Source organism: Gymnoscopelus braueri (genome assembly GCF_963280865.1).
Source record: "Gymnoscopelus braueri genome assembly, chromosome: 15".
NCBI classification, from domain to species: domain Eukaryota; kingdom Metazoa; phylum Chordata; class Actinopteri; order Myctophiformes; family Myctophidae; genus Gymnoscopelus; species Gymnoscopelus braueri.
The window spans coordinates 16,916,264-16,940,206 of record NC_137620.1 but is presented as its reverse complement, the minus strand read 5'-3'; the positions used below and the strand labels follow the sequence as shown (position 1 = coordinate 16,940,206).

Here is a 23,943-nt window from a genome sequence, read left to right as displayed (position 1 = left end):
TTATACTGCATACAAATTGTATTTTAATGACACGGGCCAACTCCATGGTCATTCACAAATGAAGAGCAAAAAAAAGGAGACTCAAGATATGACAGATTATGTTATTTTTACCTTGATTCTGACCTTGAGCATTGACCATTCAAACACACAATTAAGCCGCACTGATCATTCCAAAGTGTAGTGAAAATCCAACAGTCCGATCGATATTTTGACCTTTACTTTAATTTAACAGCACAGTGTGATATCCTGGACAGTGAAGTATTACATCACTTAATTTTCCACAAGGAATCCAATGCATCAAACCTATTGTCTTCTTGACAAATTGCATGAAGATCCACATATTCTTCAGTTATTTTGTTCACAGATGCACAGATACACAGCAGGAAATTATGTTCCTATTATGACTGGGTAGTGAAATGCTCATATTGTAATGAATAATAACCCTACAGAGCTATAAAACAAACATCTGTGTTCACCACTGAGAAAAAAAGGTATCTGTTGACTCATTCTGTAATGTTCAAGTTTGTTTTTTAAAACACATTAAACAGCATTATGAGTGAAAACAGACAATATAATAACCAACAGGAAACACTGAAGACTAGGCTGACATCAGAGTCCTCACTGACCACAAAGGAAACAGCCTGTGTGTTAAACCACAGTCACACAAACAGCCTCCATCACAGAGGAACATTTGATACTATTTTAGTTTGCACGTTTGTGTGTCTATTAATGCAGGCATGAGTTTCTCTGCATGCATGAATTTGTGTCGTATGGTAGCCCATATCGATTGCTTATTTCCACTCCATGGCCTCGCAGACATGTATCCCATAGCCTGGAGGGTCTGAGATTATTTCACAAAAGTAACATTGTTGTCACACTATAAATTGACAATGAAAATAGTGAATTTATAGTCACCATATATGGGCATGTTACATTTGTTTGTGACATGAAGATTTTCAGGCTGCTTCGTGGTCTGAAGATCTTCATTTATGGAAATGTTGCGTAAGAAAAAAGTACATACAGCATTGCAGTATGTGCCAGTGAATCCCCAAAAGAGTGTGAGTGTGCGCACGCACGTGCAATGATAAGGTTAATACTTACATAGAGAAAATAGTGCATAACTTAAATTAGTTAAGGAAAATGACAATGGTGATGAGCATAATGGGATGTAAATCAAGGGGACCAAACCAAGGACTGAGGAGCAAACATGTGCTGTATTGTGCAAGAATATTTACAATATTTACAAGGTAAGCAGACACACAATAAATGACATGGGTGTTGCAAAGAAAAAAAGGCGAGAAAACCCCAGTTAGAATACAAGACAGTTCACCTGTTAACTAATTGTTCAAAACCAAAGGCCTGTCTATCTAGTTACTCTATCAAGTGGCAACCATCCCTTACCTGGTGTGTGTAACATTAATCCACCTACCTATACGTATGTTAACCCATTAAGGCCTGAGGGCGATTCTACAAATGTCTAATAAATCGTAACAGTTTTCTGAAAAACCTATGTTACTATATCAGTGGTGCTCAAACTTTTTCATGTCAAGGACCCCCAAAATTATATGTATACTGTATGTACGCCGACCCCCCATCTCAAAATATTTTGTTCTAGGGACAAATATTTGAGTTAAAAAGAATATATCCAAAGATTTGCACAAATGTTTAAGATTTCTCAAAAATAGCAGATCTACAAGTTAAGGAAAATGACAATGGTGATGAGCATAATGGGATGTAAATCAAGGGGACCAAACCAAGGACTGAGGAGCAAACATGTGCTGTATTGTGCAAGAATATTTACAATATTTACAAGGTAAGCAGACACACAATAAATGACATGGGTGTTGCAAAGAAAAAAAGGCGAGAAAACCCCAGTTAGAATACAAGACAGTTCACCTGTTAACTAATTGTTAAAAACCAAAGGCCTGTCTATCTAGTTACTCTATCAAGTGGCAACCATCCCTTACCTGGTGTGTGTAACATTAATCCACCTACCTATACGTATGTTAACCCATTAAGGCCTGAGGGCGATTCTACAAATGTCTAATAAATCGTAACAGTTTTCTGAAAAACCTATGTTACTATATCAGTGGTGCTCAAACTTTTTCATGTCAAGGACCCCCAAAATTATATGTATACTGTATGTACGCCGACCCCCCATCTCAAAATATTTTGTTCTAGGGACAAATATTTGAGTTAAAAAGAATATATCCAAAGATTTGCACAAATGTTTAAGATTTCTCAAAAATAGCAGATCTACAAGTTCGTAGTGACGCACTATGAACTTGTATATCTGCTATTTTTTAAAATAATGCTTTTTAGCTCAAAATCACACTTACACTAATGCTTTCCCGGTATTATGTATAGAGGCCTCTCTCTTGCCTGTCCCAGTGCCATGGGCATTTATTTTTATTTTTTTTCCACTGGGATCATCAGGCAAAACAGATACAAATATTTAAGACACATAATAACGCCTCTTGTACTGTATGTTCTGTTTAGTCTGATGAAACACATTGTTTTGACTACAGTGACGTGACACATAGATGTGCAAACAGGGGAAGGGAATCGATGTCATGAGAGTTTGGAGGTGCAAACAAATGCTTCTTGATTGGATTTGGCTCGTTTCTGTGGTTCTGGAGCTTGAAAAATGTTTATTTGGATATCCTGTCTTAATGTACCACAAGACGGTGGTTTGTTGCAGGTCCCTGCACTACCATACATAACCATAGGTTTACACTATGACATAAAAAAGATCACTGTGTTATGATGATCAGTGTCACAAATGCAATACTCATGACTTGTGTTGTTTTCACCTCCAAGACAAAGGCAGAATCGGCCAAATACCTGTATGTGTCTTTAAGAATGGGCTTGAGACGTTACTACCAGTGTTGGATGTCCCACTAAATTGTACTTAAAGAGGTGGTGCCATGTTTTTGCACTTTTTCTGTTTTCCATGTGTCTATGAGGTTGATAGAACTTCATTAAGCCCCCCGGTGGTGTTTTTATGGTGTTTTATGTCTTCTCTGACTATTTGGAGTTTCTTCCTGGAGGCTGAAACCTTGAGGGTCAAACGTGCCAATAGAGAAACAGCGCTTTAGTGACATCACAAAGCCCACACCCTCCCCCTCATTATCATAACACAACAGGTGTGGGCATGAGGAGGAGGAGGGACTAGGACAGGTGGGTGGTGCTAAGGTGGTGGAGGAGGTGCTAAGGTGAGAACCAGGTATACTTAATGCACTGGTGGGTGTGTCTACATAAAAACAACATTTTAACACTTACTGTACACTTTTTTTTTGTTGAAAAAAATCCTTACATAATAATAATACCTTATGATCAGGTTTTAGGGTTGAAAAATATCATGGCACTCCATCTTTAAAACTTAATTTTATCTAAATAAATCCAATAAAGTCATGTACTGATGGAAAACAGTAATAATATATTACGGTCATAAAATAAATCATATTATACTGTCATAAAAAAAAGCTACTTACAAACATCATAGTATCCAGCAACAAACTATACAATGTCCAAAAATTATAATAATTTTCATACAACACTATCATGTAAATATAAGTCATAAGAAACCGAGAACATTATAACCAACAAATCACCATAAAATCATAAAACAAGTAAAGTCTTACTATACTGACATAAAGAAATAATAACCAGAAATCTAACTACTTAGAATATTTTACCCTGAGTATTACAAATAGAATACCCACATAAGACAGAAAGCTACAAGCTACACTGCCAAGCCAGCCACTATACATTGCATATTACTATTTATATTTCTAGGGTCTCCTTCAAGCAGGACAGCTTGGCCACCTCAAAGGTGCTCTGACCAGTGGTGGTAAAAGTCCGGAATACAAATTTTGTATTTCACTTAAAGGGATATTTCACTTTCAAAAAAACGTTTGGTCATTTTATCGTCTACTCATGCCTTTGTAAGCCCCCAAGACAGTTTTTAAGTTTCTCGATTCAGTATTTAGACATTTGATATTCATTTTATCAGACACGCCCCCTTCCTATACAAACCTATTGTAACTTCAAACTCCATTTTAACCATGTTAGATTCATCAAAAACACCCGTCATTGGTTCTGGTGACTCAGCCTGCCCTCCTAATGCGTGAGGGGGCCGTGTTTTTCTGATTAATTTTTTCATTTATTTAATTTTATTTTTTTATTGTATTTTATTTTTTTTTTTTTACCCAAAAAATATTAAAAATAAATGAAAAAAGTAATTGAAAAAACACGGCCCCCTCGCGCATTAGGAGGGCAGGGTGAGTCACCAGAACCAAAGACGGGTGTTTTTGATGAATTTAACATGGTTAAAATGGAGTTTGAAGTTACAATGGGTTTGTATAGGAAGGGGGCGTGTCTGATAAAATGAATATCAAATATCTAAATACAGAATCGAGCAACTTAAAAACTGTCTTGGGGGCTTACAAAGGCCTGAGTAGACGATTAAATGACCAAAAGTTTTTTTTAAAGTGAAATATCCCTTTAAGTGAAATAGGCTACACAAGTAATGACATCAAAAAATACTTAAATTACCAAAAGTAAAAGTACTCATTATGCAGAATGTCCCATTTCACAGGTTTCAAATGTATAAAACGGATACAAATATTTTGAAAATAGCAGATCTACAAGCTACGCCGTTGTGAGCATTGTGAGCTTGTAGATCGGCTATTTTGAAATAGTCAAAGTTTAAATAGGGCTGAAGTGGTTGAATGTATGTTTTGTCTTAATAATCCAAATCTACAAAGTAACTAAAGTTTTCAAATAATTGTAGTGGAGTAAAAAGTATGTTTACCTCTGAGATGTAGTGGAGTAGAAGGAAAAGTACCTCAAAATTGTACTTAAGTATCGTACTTAAGTATGGTACTTGAGATAATGTACTTAATTACTTTCCACCACTGGCTCTGACTCCATCAGGTTGAGTTCTTTCTAAGCACTAAAAACCATATGAACCCTAACATCCCTATTCTGGGGGGCGACCATTCGGTGAAAATAGAAGATCTACAAGCTCATAATGCGTCCCAGTGCAGCGTGTGGTGGTGGGAATATATTTGACTTCCTCATGTTGTCTTCTCTTCACCACGTTTTAATGACATCTTCATTCACCATCCTGGAACAAAACAACAGCATACAATGTCAAGAAGAAAGGAAAAAAACAGCCTCAAACCCAGATGCACTGAGTGTCAGTGAATAAGATATTACAGTCTGGTAATACTGAAGTGGAAGTCACAGCACAAAGGTGAAGCAAATACAGTATGACTTAAAGTGTTTCTGTGGCTGTTCCCAACAGTTTCTTTCTGCTGGGTTGCTCAATATTGATTCGTTTCACGTTTACAACAATGTCATGTTAGTGCTTCATAATAACCAACACACAAAAGTGTTTTAACAACAAGGTTACACCGTCTTTATCCTCAAAACTCCTTCACTGCTTAACTAACAGCATCCTCTAGTGGCTGGATGGCCTATTATAGAATCTTACCAAGCCTAGGGCTGATCCTGGTTTGACCTCAGAGTAAATGGTGTCTTCAGTTTTCTCTGGAGCTGGTGATTCAGGGAATGGAAAATAGTTCACAGAAAATATTAGCATAAATTATAAGCAGTGCATTTTGACACTATGTTTATTCTCAGTATGATTACTCATCTTCTGCTTTTAACCATACAAGGCTGTAGGCCTACAGTACATGTCTGTCTTTTCAGAACTAGCTGTGTTTTCGTATTATGTTTCACTGGAACAGATGCATTATTGAGGAACAAATCCTAAAATATTGTGTATTGACATGTTGTAGGTAGATATGCATTTCACCTACCTTTCTTTTTCTTTGCTTTGCCTTTGTATTACTGGTTAACCTGGGCGTAAGTAACATCTGGGTCTCCTGCTCCAACACAAGACAACACAAGTCAGAACATAGTCATATTTGAGTAAGAAATGTTAAATCATCTCTATTTTTTTATACCTGAATATTTCTGTTGAATTCCGAATACAGTTCAGCTTCTTTCAAAGTCAATATAAAACGTTTTCTGAAGTCTATTTCTAATTTCTTAAAGAAAAGAAATATAGATTTTTAAGATGATTCATCTCAGTCCTCCAGATACATGTAAAAATAATCAAATTGTTTTTTGCGTTAGCGACGTATAAGTACAGTATGAACTAGGAGCCTTCTGACGCAATGGAACTATCTTAGTTATCTTGATGTCAGAATCTTGGGTGACTGCTTGACACAAGTCTGGTGATTTGAATCAAGGTCTGACCAGGGATATTAACAGAACTCAAAAATTTAATGGTTTCACTATCACGGTCTTTATTTCAAACGGACACATTTTTAGCATGGACATTCTGTCCAACAGATTGTTTCCCGTTGACATGACTGGTACATTAAACAACTTCACCACCAGTGACTAATGTTAATTTACACATTTTCAGTGAAAAGTTTGTGCAAAATTCTGTGTGTCTGAATGTTTGTGGATTAGTTATGAGTAACACAATGTACCTGTGGCTGATCCAGTCTTCACTTCAGAATACAAAGAGCTCTCAATTGCATCAGATTCAGCAGGCTTCTCTGTGAAGGAAACTCTCTGTAAAGGCCAGTCCACACCAATGCAACTACTAGCAACTACAGTACTTAAAACCATTGGCAGTTGCAAGGAGTTGCGACTAGCTGCATTGGTGCGGTCTGGTCTTAGGAACACTTATCTTTATGCTAGTTACCCATACAAATGATTGTACACTGTTAGTAACACTTTTATTTATGTTTAGCTAGCTAGATAATGTTAAGTAGTTACAACACTGTTAGGAAGACAACGGCTTGTCATAGGCATAGCACATGCTTTATATGATGGACTGTGTGTGATAGTTAGTGCATGAGTGACAACATAGAACACACAGAAACACACTCATACGCAACCAATGTGGGCTGATTGAGTTAAAACAGCCAGTATACAGTTAATAACCTCCACCATGTTTTTGGTTTACTCACCTTTCTTTTTCTTGACCATATTTTTTATTTCAATCTGTGAATATGTCACATCACCGGACTCAGGCTCATCTGAAAGAAAAAACATTGTTTGTTTGATTGATAGATTGATTCATTGATTGATTGAGTGATTGAAGTCCCATTCTCAGACATTTCTTTTGGGTTATTGATCAGCTGTTATTTGATTGATTGTGATTGGATTAAAAGCTGACCATGCTTAAGTGGGGAGTGTCCATCTTCTGGACTTCCTCTGTGGTTGGTCCTCTGGTCTGATATGGAGTCCTGATTGGTTCCCTGGGACTTGACAGATCTATTTCAAAATAAAATATTTAATAGCAAACATGATCTATGTGATCATGTTTTAAGATGAGACAGAAAGGGCCGATATCGTTGGTTAGTTAATGTTGTTTTTATTTATTTTTGTCAATAAGTTAGCCCTATGACTAATTCCCAGATCATGAGCACAGATGATATACGAAGCAAGTGATCCATCAGCAGTCAGTGTGATGCAACGTAGTGTTTTAACACACAAACCCACCAGTCTAGAATGTAATTATCATAAAAATAGTGCTCAGGCTGGGTAGCAAACATTTATAAGGTAACATTCATTGCATAGCAGTTATTTATTACTTGTTTTGTGCCCTTTCCTACAGACACCAGTGTTGGGTTGGTACAGCCACCCCTATCCTTTATACATACCAGTTTGGCCGTGCCCCTTCCACTACTATGAATTAACTCCCCCCATCACCTGTAAATATGTAGAAACTATCTGTAGAGAGTTGACACTTCCAGTTAACTAAGAAGATTCTTCATATGGGACAGTTCTAGAAACAGAGAGTTGTACCTACCTGACACAACATGGATCTGTAATTTAAAAAAGAGCAAAATATGTTAGTGTTTTACACTACAAACCAGTTCTTTGTTCTTCAGTGTCACAACATACTTTTGTTTTGTTTTGTTATATCACTATTATAGTGGTTCTCACCTTTGGATGTTCTGTATCGACACAGCAGGAGCAGAAGGATGGTCAGTAGAATCACAACCAGAAATCCCACAATCAGCCCCACTATAAGTGAAGAAATCTGTTCCACACGTCCAGACACTGAAGGTGGAGTAGATCTTGTCACTGAAGGTTGAGGCACTATGACACAGTATGATTGACGGCAATGAAAATAGCATTTGAAATAAATAGATTAGATTAGGCTATAGCATTTAGGCCACACGTCACACGCACACGCGCGCACACACACACACACACACATACCCCCCATTTATTTAAAAAAAAGTAGACCTACTCACCAATTGTGTCTATTATGACTTCATCACTGTGTTCAGTGTCATAAACTGGTTCCCCTCTCCGTCCTATGCACCTGTAGACTCCTCCTTCTGACACACTGATTGATCCATCAGAGTGTTGAACACCATCTTGCCTGATCAGTGTGTTATGTTGGTACTGGTTGTATTGCCACTTCCAGCCAGATGAACCATCCACAGAGCAGGTCAGTGTAACACTGCCCCCTACAGGTAGGTCAGCTTTTAGTGTGGCCTTTGGTTTATGATCTGTTGATCAGAATAGGAAGAAAAACGTTAAACTAGAACTGAACAGACAGTTAGTTCCTGGAGAAACTGACTATCTGAAAGCTAAACTGAGTAGTCTACCATGCTAATTTGGACAATAGTTTGTTTTATGTCAAATACTCACAGTGATGAAATAGTCAGATTCATAATAACTAATAATGAAAATAATTGTTAATGAATAAGTATGCCTCATAACGACCAAATGACCAATCACCGCTTGACCATCCCTCCAACTATGGGATCTTGTCTCTAACTACCTACTGTACACAGCAGTCATGAAAAAGAAAGAAAGAAAGAAAGAAAAAAAAGACCAATTACGCTATAATGTTTTAATGGCGGAAGATAACTGTGATTACTGTGTTAAATATTATTATTGGATATAGAAAATATATTGAAACAGAAACTACAAAGGAAATGTCCTGAAAGGTACATAGGTCAAATGAATAGAACATAAAATTATTCATATGTGATGGCATGCTCATTTTTACGGTTCATCACAAATTATTTTCAAATGCATTTAGGACGTTTTTATGTGAATGTCAATGCAATATCTCTCACCAGTCACCACCCTTAATTACAAAATAGCCTGATAATTGATGTGTGCAAGAAATAAATTATGTATTGGAAATGCTTATAAACATATTATGAAGTTCCATTATCCCAGTCACATCCTTACAGGATAATCATCTCTTTATATGGAGAGAACCATAATTAAAATGTTAATATACAGCAGTGGTTCTCAAACCTTTTCAAGTCAAGGACCCCCAAAATTATATGTATTTGGCTGCGGACCCCCATCTGAAAAGGTTTTGTGCCAGGGACCCCCAGTAGAGAAGATTTATGTTTTAAAAAATAAAAAATATTAAAATGTATCAAAAAATTGCAGATGTACAAGCTCACAGTGCGGCACGAAGTGATGCGCTGTGAGCTTGTAGATCTGCTATTTTTGAATAGCCAACATATAAATGGAAAAAGTGGTTAAACTTTTTCCATTTATCAGTGGTTAAAATCATAGTAATGCTATGTTAACTACTTTAGCAGGTGACCCCCTGGAACCTCCCCAAGGACCTGTGGGGGTTCCCGGACCCCACTTTGAGAACCACTGATATACAGTACACTGTCTGAGTGCTATGAATGATCTTAAAACATAATGACAGTGATGAGAATATATGATGATATGACTTACCTGATACAATCAAAGTGACTTTATTACTTTGTTTTTTAACCTGCGGATCCTTTATGAGATACATGAGTACACTGGTATTCACCACTGTAGCCTGCTGGTTTTCTCATTTCAACTGTATTCTGATGTTGGTATCTGACAAATGATTGACCATCTTTGTCAAATGTGTACCACCAGTCAGTCGTCTGTCCTTCTCTCATGTCACATATGAATGTAAGTGTAACAGACTCTCCAGTAAATATATGGGACCAGTTGGGCTCCAGACTCAGAAAAGCTTCTGGTCTCTCTACACAAACACATAAAACACAAACACACAAGTAGAATAAAATAAAATGCTACAAACAGCCTCATCTGTCACTAAACCAGAGTAATAAGCAAGTTGAGTAGATGCATATTAGTAAACTGACTATATGTAATGTGTTATAATAGAGAGGATGAAGTACTGTATATGTGATAATGTGAGTATAGTTGTAGTAGTAAATATGATCTTGACTGAGTGAATAAAGAGAAGAGATATCAATCTTTACCTTGACTGTGTCCACAGGAGAGGAAGCTACTCACTGAAAGATATTTGATGAGAGAAAATATCAAGTTAAGCATAAATATCAGTATTTCTTTCTGCTTTTATTTGTGTTTGGACAGAGGTTTGAAGAAAACAGTGAAAACCTTTCATAAGGTATGATGTATACAAGCTTCATATCTTAGGCTGCATACTAACAATAGTTTCGGCTTGATGTAAAATAATGCATTTAAAAACGCATTTTTGCATTAATATTAAAATTCCAGCTTCTAGACATCATAGTCATCATTGATTTAGCTATTTTGTAGAATTAAACAAATACAAGGTTTTATGGTATACAACAGATATGAGTGGGCACTAAAGGCCATCTCTGTACTGTACATTGCATCAGTGTTTGTACTTTGGTATTTTAATTTGTTTGTTATTGCAAATAAAAATATTGCTGAAATAATAAATCTACAGCAAGGTGAAAACATTGGTCAAACAACTACTAGATTGATTCCCTTGACATTATAATGTATTCAAACTCAGCAGCTTAACTTTAACAGAATATAATTACAGAAGAGCCACGTATTCCTTCATTGAAATTGTTCAAATACTAGAAACTAGTTCAATAGACCTACTAGTAATAATAGTGATATACTCACATAGGAGCACACAGGGAAAGGTGAGACCCATCTTCTCCTGTGAACGCTCTGAAAATCCTCCTACAGTACGTCCTGATCACAGTGAACTAAGAGCTACTGCTCTCTCTCTCTCTCTGTGTGTGTGTGTGTGTGTGTGTGTGTGTGTGTGTGTGTGTGTGTGTGTGTGTGTGTGTGTGTGTGTGTGTGTGTGTGTGTGTGTGTGTGTGTGTGTGTGTGTGTGTGTGTGTGTGTGTGTGCGCGCGCGCGCGTGTGTGTGTGGAGGGGGTACTTTCATGTTCTTCCTCTTTTTGGAAGAGAATCTGAGATAAAGCTTCTTCTTCTTTTCGTGTCTTTGAAGCATGTGGTTATATGACAGTTTCCCATTTCTTTACACAGTCCTTTGCATTATTATTGAACTCTGCGAGATCTTTTAAGCTGCACTGGTTGGGTAGTAGAGGGCAGACAAGGCAGTGCTGCAGGCAGATAAAGCTAATTCATGCACATATAAGTAGAAATACATATCTTGCATACAAATTGTATCTTTCTTGATGAAGACATATGGGCCAACTGCATGGCCATTCACAAATGAACAAGATAAAACAACCTCATGATGTGTGGGGATGGTTTGAGTTATCATGTGTGCATCAATTCAACGCAATGTGTGTCGTCACACCCAGCTCAGAGAGGAGATTGCGATTCGTATATCAGCACCAGCTGAGCTATGTAGTTCACTGTGATTGGTCTATACTTTTCCAAGACATCCATCCATCCAACCAACCATCAGATGTCATCTAGGATTTTAAACTGCTACCACAATGTCTGGAATGATTATTTCCAAAATGATACTATTTTAAGTTGCCGTGCAGTGAAGAGACTATAATAAGTAATAACCAAAGACCACAAACGGGTGAAGTATCACAACATTGAGGAAGACAGACGTCTCACTACAACCACAGTGCTGTGCATCTCATCACTTTTTGAAACAGGAAACATGTTTGTCTTCTTTAGCTTACCTCTACAAACCTATAGTATTATTCTATTAACAACAAGAGCAGAGCAATCAAGTGGAAAGTGTCTTTCTTCTGAGTGGTGGAGTGATGTAGAACTGTACAAAGACATTAGACTCCATAGTGCTATGTGGTTGTTACCACGGCTCTAAACCAATCAGATCTACCATAAAGATTGGACAAAATTACATTTTATTCTTTCAATTGTTTTTTACATAGTGCCGCTTTAAGGCCAACATAAGACAAAATATTTGTTAATCATTCATTTTGTGAAACAAATACAAATTTAGGATTTGTTCATTTACTTACTTCACATTCCTTGAAAAACATGTAAGCATAAACATTATGTACAAAAAAGAGCTAAACATGGCATTATATTTGTTTGAGATGAATGAAAGTATCTTCTAACAGCAGGGCAAAATCTGTATAGGCATTATAAGAGTTGAATATCTAAAACGAAATACTTAAACAAAAATATAATTATTTTCAACTATTTTCATTAAAATGTAATAAAACAAAAGTCTCGAAAACACAAACCATAAAATATACAGTAAACATATTATATAAATATCTTCACAAAGATTGAATGAATATAATATGTAAAATACAGTAGTAAAAAAATCACAATTGTCAAAAAGTATATTTTGTATACTACACAGGTTCATGAGCTAGAATGAGGAGTACAAAAGCTGTGAGCATTGTATGTGTGTGTGCACATACTGTATGTGGTTGAGTCCAAGTGCATGTGCATTTTTGCACACACATGTATACGGCAGTAGATCTATGAATATGCATTTGAACCTCATCTAGATAAATCGATTGACACTTCAACAATACATTATAGTTTTAAACTACTTCTTATATCAATCCAAACTGTGACTTTATGTGCGTGCGATGCGTATATTTGAGAGAACTTGGCTATTGCATGTAAATAACTCCGTAAATGTTACCCTGCATTTATTGGTGAAAATCCATTTGTATTGTTATGTATCCCTGCATTAATGCTGAAGACCCATTGACTTTATCCACGTGTCATGTTGGGTTGTCCTACACCACTGTATCTAAGGAGTTTAAACAAAGTTACAGTATACATTTAAAACAGGAACTCTGTCAGTGAACATTGTGCTGTATAATATTGTATCTACTGCTTTTCCTTTACTGTGGAATATGAAGAAATATATTCACATCTCATTCAGTTGTGAGTGGTGTCATTCATTATAGTTCCATTTTCATTCCATCTCAACAGATCACAGATATCTTTGCTAAATAGAATTTCCCTCGACATCCATTAAATGCTGGACTCTGGTCCTACTAATGAGTGTCTGATGTTAACAATATGGTATGAGAACTTATAGCTCAATTAAACTTTGGTAGAGATTTAGGTTGTGTCCCTTTTGTTTTTCTCCCATCCATTTACAATGATTGATAAAGATATTATGTAGCATGCACAACAACAAACAGTGACTTTGTCACAGTTCTTCCTCCTATTTAAAATGCTAGAATAAAAATTAAGCAGATTTTTCTTTCTTCATTACAGAAATACTGCAGTGTGGTTGTATGCATCGTTTATGCAGACATCCTTATCAGACATCCATGTCTGTCCACACTCGTATAGTATATCGTTGCTGTCGGGTAGAAATCTCTTATCTCCATACTTTAACTTTTTTCGTCAGTTAACGCCCTACTTGCTCATACTACAGCGTCACAGAAAAGCATCAAAAGTAGCAGATCGATACAAGCGCGAAGTGTCGCATTTTTTGACCTTGTAGATCTGCTACTTTTGCTATTTGTGCATTTTAATCCTGAAAAATAACTTGCGTACGTACATAAGTACGTCTTCCCAATGTTAATATTCTACAATAAAACCAAATGAAATAATTTATCTGAACCTTGAAAGTATATACTGTACCATTCTCGTAGTCATCAGTTTGATCGATGACTCCATAGACACTTGTGTCACCTAAAGGTAAACAAAAGTACACATTAATGTGGTGCTTATTGTTGTTATTTCACACATGGTTTCAATTTAGTTAAGTATTCTGTATTATTCATTGTTTAATGAATGAAGGTTTATCTTTTATTTGAAGCTGTAAATTAATCTACATTTAAATTAGAACGAGTTGTTCTTGTCAGAAGTGTCATGATTGGTTCAAAAACTGACCGTGCTGCAGTGGGCAGTACACATCATCAGGAGCTCCACTTTGATTGGTCCCCTGGTCAGCTGAGCCCTGATTGGTTCCCTGAGACTGAACCGCTCTGCAATGAAAATAATATAGGAGAAATAAAGTAGAAATCTACAGAAATCTACAGAAATGTATTAAGTAGGAATCTATTGCCAACATGTTTATTAATAGACAGAGTAATACTGTAGGCTACTTACTTGACACAACATGGATCTGTAAAAAAGAAAAAGAAAAAGAAAAAAAGATTTAAATTGCTATGCAATAGAGCACCGAAGTCCTGACGTGACTCGTTCATCCCCAGGTTTGCGGAAGTAATTTCTCTATGGAGAATAACATTTGGTCATCTTAGAATCGTCTCATATAAGAATTGTGGTCCAAAAATAAACACCGCGTGTCGGCGTTATTGTCAGGGAGGAGGTTCTTTATCGTTTATGATAGTCAGTCACTTATATTTGATACAGTCTGTTTCTGGCGAAAATGTAACTAATTCGGCGGAAGTAACATTAGCGTTTTCTCACCGTCAGTTGATGCTTCATATCCATAAGAGTCAACCCGCCGGGGTCATTTGTTTATTTTTGGAACACAGTTCTTATTTGACGCGATATTAAATACGTCTATGGGATTCAGAACGGGGGTGGAAAACTGCGAACCAGGTAGACAAACAAAGGATGTGTAAATGACGTCAGACTTCGGCGGTCTATGGAAAGCAACAGTATCATTTAAGGAGAGTTACAGTGATTGTAATCAATATCAGCTGTTCTTCAAGGACCTCAAAATTAATATTTTACCTTGGTACCCCCATCTGAAAATATTTTGTGCCAGGGAGGACCCCATACAAGATTTGTGTTGTTAAAATGTTTAAAAGAATTTCAAGAGTTTTATTTAGAAAATAGCAGATCTACAAGCTCACAACATTATGTTCAAATGAACGTCTTAATGCGATACATTGTGATCTTGTAGATCAGCTATTTTCAAATGTATATAGAGGTTAAATGGATTTCGTTGGTCCCCCTCGGTTACCCTTCGACCCCACTTTGAGAACCACTGTTCACTGTGTCAGTGGTTCTCAAAGTAGGATCCGGGGACCCCCAGGGGTCCTTGGGGGGGCCTTCCAGGGGATCCCCAGCAAAATATGTTGATACAGCATCACAATCATTTTAACCACTTTATCCATTTATATGTTGGCTATTCAAAAATAGCAGATGTACAAGCTCACAGCGCGTCACTTGGTGCCGCACTGCGAGCTTGTACATCTGCTATTGTTTTTTTTGTTTTTTTATATGGATAGTATTGGAATTTCTTATTTACATAAATCTTCTCTTCTGGGGGTCCCTGGCACAAAACATTTTCAGATGGGGGTCTGGCCAAATACAATTTGGGGGTCCTTGACATGAAACATTTTGAGAACCACTTCTCTATGAAATCCGTCTAATGTAGTAGTTCTCACCTTTGGATGTTCTGTATTGACACAGCAGGAGCAGAAGGATGGTCAGTAGAATCACAACAAGTCCCACAATCAGTCCCACCATCAGTCCCTCATGTGGAGAAATATGTTCCACAGATCCAGAGGCTGCTAGAGGTAAAAGCATTGATTCAGGAAATGCACTGCCGTTTTAGTGTTAAAAAGCTCTATTACAAGTATTAGTTTAGTAACAGGGGTCTTCCCCATCTTTATATTTCTGCTTGTGGTCTTACCCAGACACCTAGTGGTCACAACACTGGAGGTTTTCAGTCCCTTCCTGCTGGTGCTGCAGGTGAAATTGACCTCGTTGTCCAGGCTGAAGGAGGCCAATAAGTGCGAGAGGCTGTTGTTGCTCCATGTCCAAAATGAGATGTTTACGAGCGGTTGAGCCTGCCAGGTGAAGACGACCCCTTTGTTTGGAGACGAGCACTGCAAGGCCATTCGACAGTGTCCTTCCTTTGACACCCTTGCGCCAATGAACTGCTGAATGATGGGCTGATCTGCAGACAGAATTACATTGGATATCAACTACACACTGCTAAATCCTGAGCATGAATTCAACCCTGAGGGTACGGACACACTGGAGTTTGATTCTGCCTATGTGGCCGTCTTTTTGCAATGCTTCTGTGTCCTACGTGTCCGTACCCTGAGGGTGTAAAGACTGATCTAGTATTTTAAGTTAACTGGTTCTCAACTCCTCTTTGGTGGAATTCAGATTAGGCTACTGCTAATTTTCTAGTTAATTGGTTCATACATCTACTCCCAGGAACCCAAATGAGCCTACAGCATTTGAAATAAATAGATTAGATTAGGCTATAGCATTTAGGCTGCACACACACACACACACACACACACACACACACACACACACACACACACACACACACACACACACACACACACACACACACACACACACACACACACACACACACACACACACACACACACACACACCATTTATTTTAAAAAGTACTCACCAATTATGTCTATTATGACTTCATCACTGGTTCCCCTCTCCGTCCTATGCACCTGTAGACTCCTCCTTCTGACACACTGACTGACCCATCAGCGTGTTGAACACCATCTTGCCTGATCGGTGTGTTATGTTGGTAACGGTTGTATTCCCATTTCCAGCCAGATGAACCATCCACAGAGCAGCGTAGTGTAACACTGCCCCCTACAGGTATTTGGACAGCTTTCAGTGTAGCCTTTGGTTTATGATCTGTTAATCAGAATAGGAAGAAAAACGTTAAACTAGAACTGAACAGACAGTTAGTTCCTGGAGAAACTGACTATCTGAAAGCTACACAGAGTAGTCTACCATGCTAATTTGGACAATAGTTTGTTTTATGTCAAATACTCACAGTGATGAAATAGTTACAGATTCATAATAACTAATACTGAAAATAATTGTTAATGAATAAGTATGCCTCATAACGAGCAAATGACCAATCACCGCTTGTCTATTCCTCCAACTATGGGATCTTGTCTCTAACTACCTACTGTACACAGCAGTCATGAAAAAGAAAGACCAATTACGCTATAATGTTGTAATGGCGGAAGATAACTGTGATTACTGTGTTAAATATTATTATTGGATATAGAAAATATTTTGAAACAGAAACTACTAAGGAAATGTCCTAAAAGGTACATAGGTCAAATTAATAGAAAATAAAATGATTCATAATGTGATGGCATGCTCATTTTTATGGTTCATCACAAATTATTTCCAAATGCACTTAGGACATTTTTATGTGAATGTCAATGCAATATCTCTCACCAGTCACCACCCTTAATTACAGAATAGCCTGATAATTGATGTGTGCAAGAAATAAATGATGTATTGGAAATGCTTATATAAACGTATTGAAGTTCCATATCCCAGTCACATCCTTACAGGATAATCATCTCTTTATATGGAGAGAACCATAATTAAAAGGTTAATGTACAGCAGTGGTTCTCAAACCTTTTCAAGTCAAGGACCCCCAAAATGATATGTATTTGGCTGCGGACCCCCATCTGAAAAGGTTTTGTGCCAGGGACCCCCAGAAGAGTAGATTTATGTTTAAAACAAAAAAACAAAAAAATAATGTATCAAAAATAGCAGATTTACAAGCTCACAGCACGGCACGAAGTGACGCGCTGTGAGCTTAGATCTGCTATTTTTGAATAGCCAACATATAAATGGAAAAAGTGGTTAAAATCCTTGTGATGCTATGTTAACTACTTTAGCTGGGGACCCCCTGGAACCTCCCCAAGGACCCGTGGGGGTTCCCGGACCCCACTTTGAGAACCACTGATACTACTACTATCATATACTATCATATACTAGTACTGTATACTGTCTGAGTGCTATGAACGATCTCTTCACTGACATAATGACAGTGATGAGAAAACATGATGTGACTTACCTGATACAATCAAAGTGACTTTATTACTTTGTTTTTTAACCTGCAGATCCTTTTTGAGATAACCAGTACACTGGTATTCACCACTGTAGCTGTAGCCTGCTGGTTGTTTCACTTCAAATGTATTCTGAACTTGGTACTCGCCAAATCGACAACCATCTTTGTCAAATGTGTACAACCAGTCAGTCTTCTGTCCTTCTCTCATGTCACATATGAATGTAACAGACTCTCCAGTAAATATATGGGACCAGTTGGGCTCCAGACTCAGAAAAGCTTCTGGTCCTTCTACACAAACACATAAAACACAAACACACAAGTAGAATAAAGCCAAATGCTACAAACAGCCTCATCTGTCACTAAACCAGAGTAATAAGCAAGTTGAGTAGATGCATATTAGTAAACTGACTATATGTAATATGTTATAATAGAGAGGATGAAGTATATGTGATAATGTGAGTATAGTTGTAGTAGTAAATATGATCTTGACTGAGTGAATAAAGAGAAGAGATATCAATCTTTACCTTGACTGTGTCCACAGGAGAGGAAGCTACTCACTGAAAGATATTTGATGAGAGACAATATCAAGTTAAGCATAAATATCAGTATTTCTTTCTGCTTTTATTTGTGTTTGGACAGAGGTTTGAAGAAAACAGTGAAAACCTTTCATATAGTCAGGGGATATTAGCAGAAAGATTTCCAATCTTGGAATAAATTCCTTACCAAAAAAAATCTTCACCAATGTGTTTGTAAAGGTGTCTAGTAACACATCTCACAAAGACTGAAATTCAGTTTCCCTAGGAGAATTTTTGACAGCTGCTGAAAGTTGGGGTACCCACCATTTCCCTGCAGGGCAAAAAAAAAAATCAAAATTTAATTCTGTTTTAAGTAGCATGTGAGGGGTCAAACTAGGGTGTTTTTATGATTCTGAATCCATTGCAAGTATTTGTTTTACACCAAAACCACTCCTTGGGCTACAAACAGCCCAATCTCAATGGGCTTTTTACACAAAAAGTATACCTGGACAAGGATGGCTATGGCCGTTTTTAGCCCAAGGAGTGGTTTTGCTGCAAAACAAATGCTTGCAATGGATTCAGAATCATAAAAACACCATAGTTTGACCCCTCACATGCTACTTAAAACAGAATAAAAATTTGATTTTTTTTGCCCTGCATGGAAATGCAGGGAAATGGTGGGTACCCCAACTTTCAGCAGCTGTCAAAAATTCTCCTAGGGAAACTGAATTTCAGTCTTTGTGAGATGTGTTACTAGACACCTTTACAAACACATTGGTGAAGATTTTTTTTGGTAAGGAATGTATTCCAAGATTGGAAATCTTTCTGCTAATATCCCCTGACTAATAAGGTATGATGTATACAAGCTTCATATATTAGGCTGCATACTAACGATAGTTTCGGCTTGATGTAAAATAATTAATTTAAAAACACATTTTTGCATTAATATTAAAATTCCAGCTTCTAGACATCATAGTCATCATTGATTTAGCTATTGTGTAAAATTAAACAAATACAAGGTTTTATGGTATACAACAGATATGAGTAAAGGCCATCTCTGTACTGTAGGTTACATCATCAGTGTTTGTACTTTGGTATTTGAATTTGTTTGTTATTGCAAATAAAAATATTGCTGAAATAATAAATCTACAGCAAGGTGAAAACATTGGTCAAACAACTATTACATTGATTCCCTTGACATTTGAATGTCTTCAAACTCAGCAGCTTAACTTTAACAGAATATAATTACAGTAGAGCCACGTATTCCTTCATTGAAATTGTTCAAATACTAGAAACTAGTTCAATAGTCCTACTAGTAATAATAGTGATATACTCACATAGGAGCACACAGGGCCAGGTGAGACCCATCTTCTCCTGTGAACGCTCTGAAAATCCTTCTACAGTAAGTCCTGATCACTGTGAACTAAGAGCTACTGCTCTCTCTCTCTCTCTGTGTGTGTGTGTGTGTGTGTGTGTGTGTGTGTGTGTGTGTGTGTGTGTGTGTGTGTGTGTGTGTGTGTGTGTGTGTGTGTGTGTGTGTGTGTGTGTGTGTGTGTGTGTGCGTGCGCGCGCGGTGGTAAAGGGTGTGAGAAAGATGGTACATTTCATGCCATGAGCTCAGCATAATTCAGCATATTCAGATCTGCTCTTCCTTCCTGTTTTTTGGAAGAGAGGCCGAAATGAAGATGTGAACTCATTCACAGCAGTTCTATATAGACTTAGTCTTATTATGCATGGCTTAGAAGAAGAATTAAATGTCTTATACTGCATACAAATTGTATCTTCAAGACACGGGCCAACTCCATGGTCATTCACAAATGAAGAACAGAAAGAAAAACCTCAAGATATGACAAATTATGTAATTTTGACCTTGATTCTGACCTTGAGCATTGACCTTTCAAACACAAAATTAAGCCAGCCTACTGATCATTCCAAAGTGTAGTGAAAATCCACCTCTCTGTTCTTGATTTTGACCTTGGCGGTCACTTTGACCCTTGATCCCCAAAAGTTGATCATCTCTTTGGGGCAGCCTACTCATCATTCATCAGTTATTTTGTTCATAGACTGACATCATTTGAACTTTATTCATTAATTTAACAGCACAGTGTGATATCCTGGATATCCATCACTTAATTTTCCACAAGGAATCCAATGCATCAAACATGACAAGTTGAATGAAAATCCACATATTTTGTTATTTTGTTCACAGATGCACAGATATATAGCAGGAAATTAGGTTCCTATTATGACTTGGTAGTGAAATGCTCATACTGTAGTGAATAGTAACCCTACAGGGCTATAAAACATACGTCTGTGTTCACCACCGAGAGATAATGTATCGTTTGACTCATTCTGTAATATTCAAGTTTCTTTTTTAAACACATTAAACAGCATTATGGTGAAAACAGACAGAATAATAACCAACATGAAACACTGAAGACTAGGCTGACATCAGAGTCCTCACTGACCACAAAGGAAACAGCCTGTGTGTTAAACCACAGTCACACAAACAGCCTCCATCACAGCGAAGCGTTTGATACTATTTCAGTTTGCATGTTTGTGTGTCTTAATGCAGGCATGAGTTTCTCTGCATGCATGGTATCATATGGTAGCTGATTGCTTATTTCCACTCCATGGCCTCGCAGACATGTATCCCATAGCCTGGAGGGACGTTGGGTCTGAGATTATTTCACAAAAATGACATTGTTGTCATACTATAAATTGACAATGAAAATAGTCAACTTACAGTCTCCATATATGGGCATGTCAGTGAATCCCCAAAAGAGTGTGAGTGTCATGTGCACGCACGTGCAATGATAAGGTAAATACTTACATAGAGAAAATAGTGCATAAATTAAATTAGTTAAGGAAAATGACAATGGTGATGAGCATAATGGGATGTAAATCAAGGGGACCAAACCAAGGACTGAGGAGCAAACATGTGCTGTATTGTGCAAGAATATTTACAATATTTACAAGGTAAGCAGACACACAACAAATGACATGGGTGTTGCAAAGAAAAAAGGCGAGAAAACCCCAGTTAGAATACAAGACAGTCCAACTGACTGACTAATTGTTCAAAACCAAATGCCTGTCTGTCTATCTATTCTAGCTACTCTATCAAGTGGCAAACATCCCTTACTTTGTGTGTCTACCATTAATCCACCTACCTATATGTATGTTAACCCATTAAGACCTGAGGGCGATTCTGCAAATGACTTATAAATCAGTTTTCTGAAAAACGTATGTTACTATAATATCAGTGGTGCTCAAACTTCAAGGACCCCCAAAATTATTTGAATTTGGCACACCAACCCCCATCTCAAAAAAATTGTTCCAGGGACCCGCAGAAGGAAAGATTTGAATTAAAAAAATTTGCTTTAAAAGAATATCTATTCAACGATTTGCACAAAATGTTCAAGATTTTTCAAAAATAGCAGATCTACAAGCTACGAAGTGACGCGTTATGAATTTAAAATATGCTATATGCTATAATGCCAAAGTATAAAATAATGCTTTTTAGCTAAAAATATAAAATGACACAAATGCTTTCCTGGTATTATGTATAGAGGATTCTCTCTTGTCTGTCCCAGGGCCATGAGCATATCAGTGTTCCTATCATTTTTTCTTTATTTATTTTTTCATCAGGATCATCAGGCAAAACAGATACAGATATTCAAGATACATAATAACGCCTCTTGTATGTTCTGTTTAGTCTGATGAAACACATTGTTTTGACTGCAGTGACGTGACACTAGATGTGCAAACAGGGGAAGGGAATTGATGTCATGAGAGTTTGGAGGTGCAAACAAAATGTGCTTCTTGCTTGGATTTGGCTCGTTTCTGTGGCTCGGGAGCTTGAAAAATTATTATTTGGATATCCTGTCTTAATGTTTCACAAGATGGAGGTTTGTTGCAGGTCTCTGCACTACAATACTTAACCATAGGTTTGCGCTATGACAGAAAAAGGATACCACTGTGTTGTGATGATCTGTCTCACAAATGCTTTGTTTGTTCCAAGACAACCTGTATGTGTGTCTCAAAGAATGGGTTCGAGACGTTACTACCAGTGTTGGATATCCCACTAAATTGTACTTAAAACTACATTTTATCTAAATAAATCCAATAATGTACTGATGGAAAAAAGTAATAATATATTACGGTCATAAAATAAATCATATTATACTGTCGTAAAAAAGTAAGCTACTAACAAATATCATAGTATCCAGCAACAAACTATACAATGTCCAAAAATTATAATAATTGGCATACAACACTATTATGTAAATATAAGTCATAATAAACCGAGAACATTATAACCAACAAATCACCATAAAATCATAAAACAAGTAAAGTCTTACTATACTGACATAAAGAAATAATAACCAGAAATCTTGCTACTTAGAATCTTTTACCCTGAGTACTACAAATAGAATACCCACATAAGACAGAAGACACTCCTTTACAGTGAGTTTGGTCTATTTACAGTATCAAGCTACACTGCCAAGCCAGCCACATTACATATTGCTATTTATATTTCTAGGGTCTCCATCAAGCAGGACAACTTTGCCACCTCAAGGCTGCTCTGACCAGTGTTGGAAAAAGTACCATTTTTTTTTACTTAAGTAAAAGTATCAATACTGCTTTACAAGTAAACGTCCGGAATTCAAAATTTACACGAGTAAAAGTACAAAAGTAATGGCATCAAAATATACTTAAAGTACCAAAAGTAAAAGTACTCCTTATACAGAATGTCCCATTTCACAGGTTTCAAATGTACAAAATGGATACAAATCTTTTGAGAATACAAGATCTACAAGCTCAACGTGTCGCATCTAAGTTTAAAATATTTAAAAATATTGAACATTGGAAATACTCAGGTAAAGTAAAAATTATACTTAAGTATGGTACTTGAGTTTAATGTACTTACAGTAATTACTTTCCACCACTGGTTCTGACTCCATCAGGTTGAGTTCTTTCTAAGCACCAAAAAAACACATGAACCCTAGCATCCCTATTCTGGAGGCGATCATTTGGTGAAAATAGAAGATCTACAAGCTCACAACGCGTCCCAGTGCAGCGTGTTGTGGTGGGAATAGATTTGACTTCTTCATGTTGTCTGCTCTTCACCACGTTTTAATGACATCTTCATTCACCATCCTGGAACAAAACAACAGCATGCAATGTAAAAAAAAAAAGAAAAAAAAAAAACTCAAACCCAGATGCACTGAGTGTCAGTGAATAAGATATTACAGTGTGGTAATACTGAACTTGAAGTCACAGCACAAAAGGTGAAGCACATACAGTATGACTAAAGTGTTTCTGTGACTGTTCCCAACATGTTTTTTTCTGCTAGGTTGCTCAACATTGATTCATTTCACGTGTTTTCACGTGCTTCATAATAACCACCACACACAAGTGTTTTTTTTTTCTCTAGAATTTTTATCCCTCGATTTTTGTAACCCTTTT

The 23,943-nt window shown here is 37.0% G+C and overlaps 1 protein-coding gene across 1 annotated transcript; it reads right to left on the bottom strand.

Moving 5' to 3' along the window:
• Positions 1-7,777: 7,777 nt before the first annotated feature.
• Positions 7,778-9,897, bottom strand: LOC308101923 (uncharacterized protein). The gene is made up of 4 exons (XM_080451471.1): positions 9,757-9,897; positions 8,292-8,552; positions 7,978-8,094; positions 7,778-7,856 (listed from the first exon to the last, which is right to left on the bottom strand). The coding sequence occupies exons 1-4, from the start codon at positions 9,818-9,820 to the stop codon at positions 7,837-7,839; spliced, it is 462 nt and encodes a 153-aa protein (XP_080307597.1). The 5' UTR covers positions 9,821-9,897; the 3' UTR covers positions 7,778-7,836.
• Between the last annotated feature and the right edge of the window lie 14,046 nt (positions 9,898-23,943).

Bases quoted from the DNA above. Each gene is read 5' to 3' on its own strand.
- LOC308101923 (XM_080451471.1), bottom strand. From the start codon at position 9,820: ATGTATCTCATAAAGGATCCGCAGGTTAAAAAACAAAGTAATAAAGTC. The intron at 8,553-9,756 runs GTAAGTCATATC...TCTGATCAACAG, and splicing joins AGTCACTTTGATTGTATCAG to ATCATAAACCAAAGGCCACA. The intron at 8,095-8,291 runs GTGAGTAGGTCT...CTCCACCTTCAG, and splicing joins AGTCATAATAGACACAATTG to TGTCTGGACGTGTGGAACAG.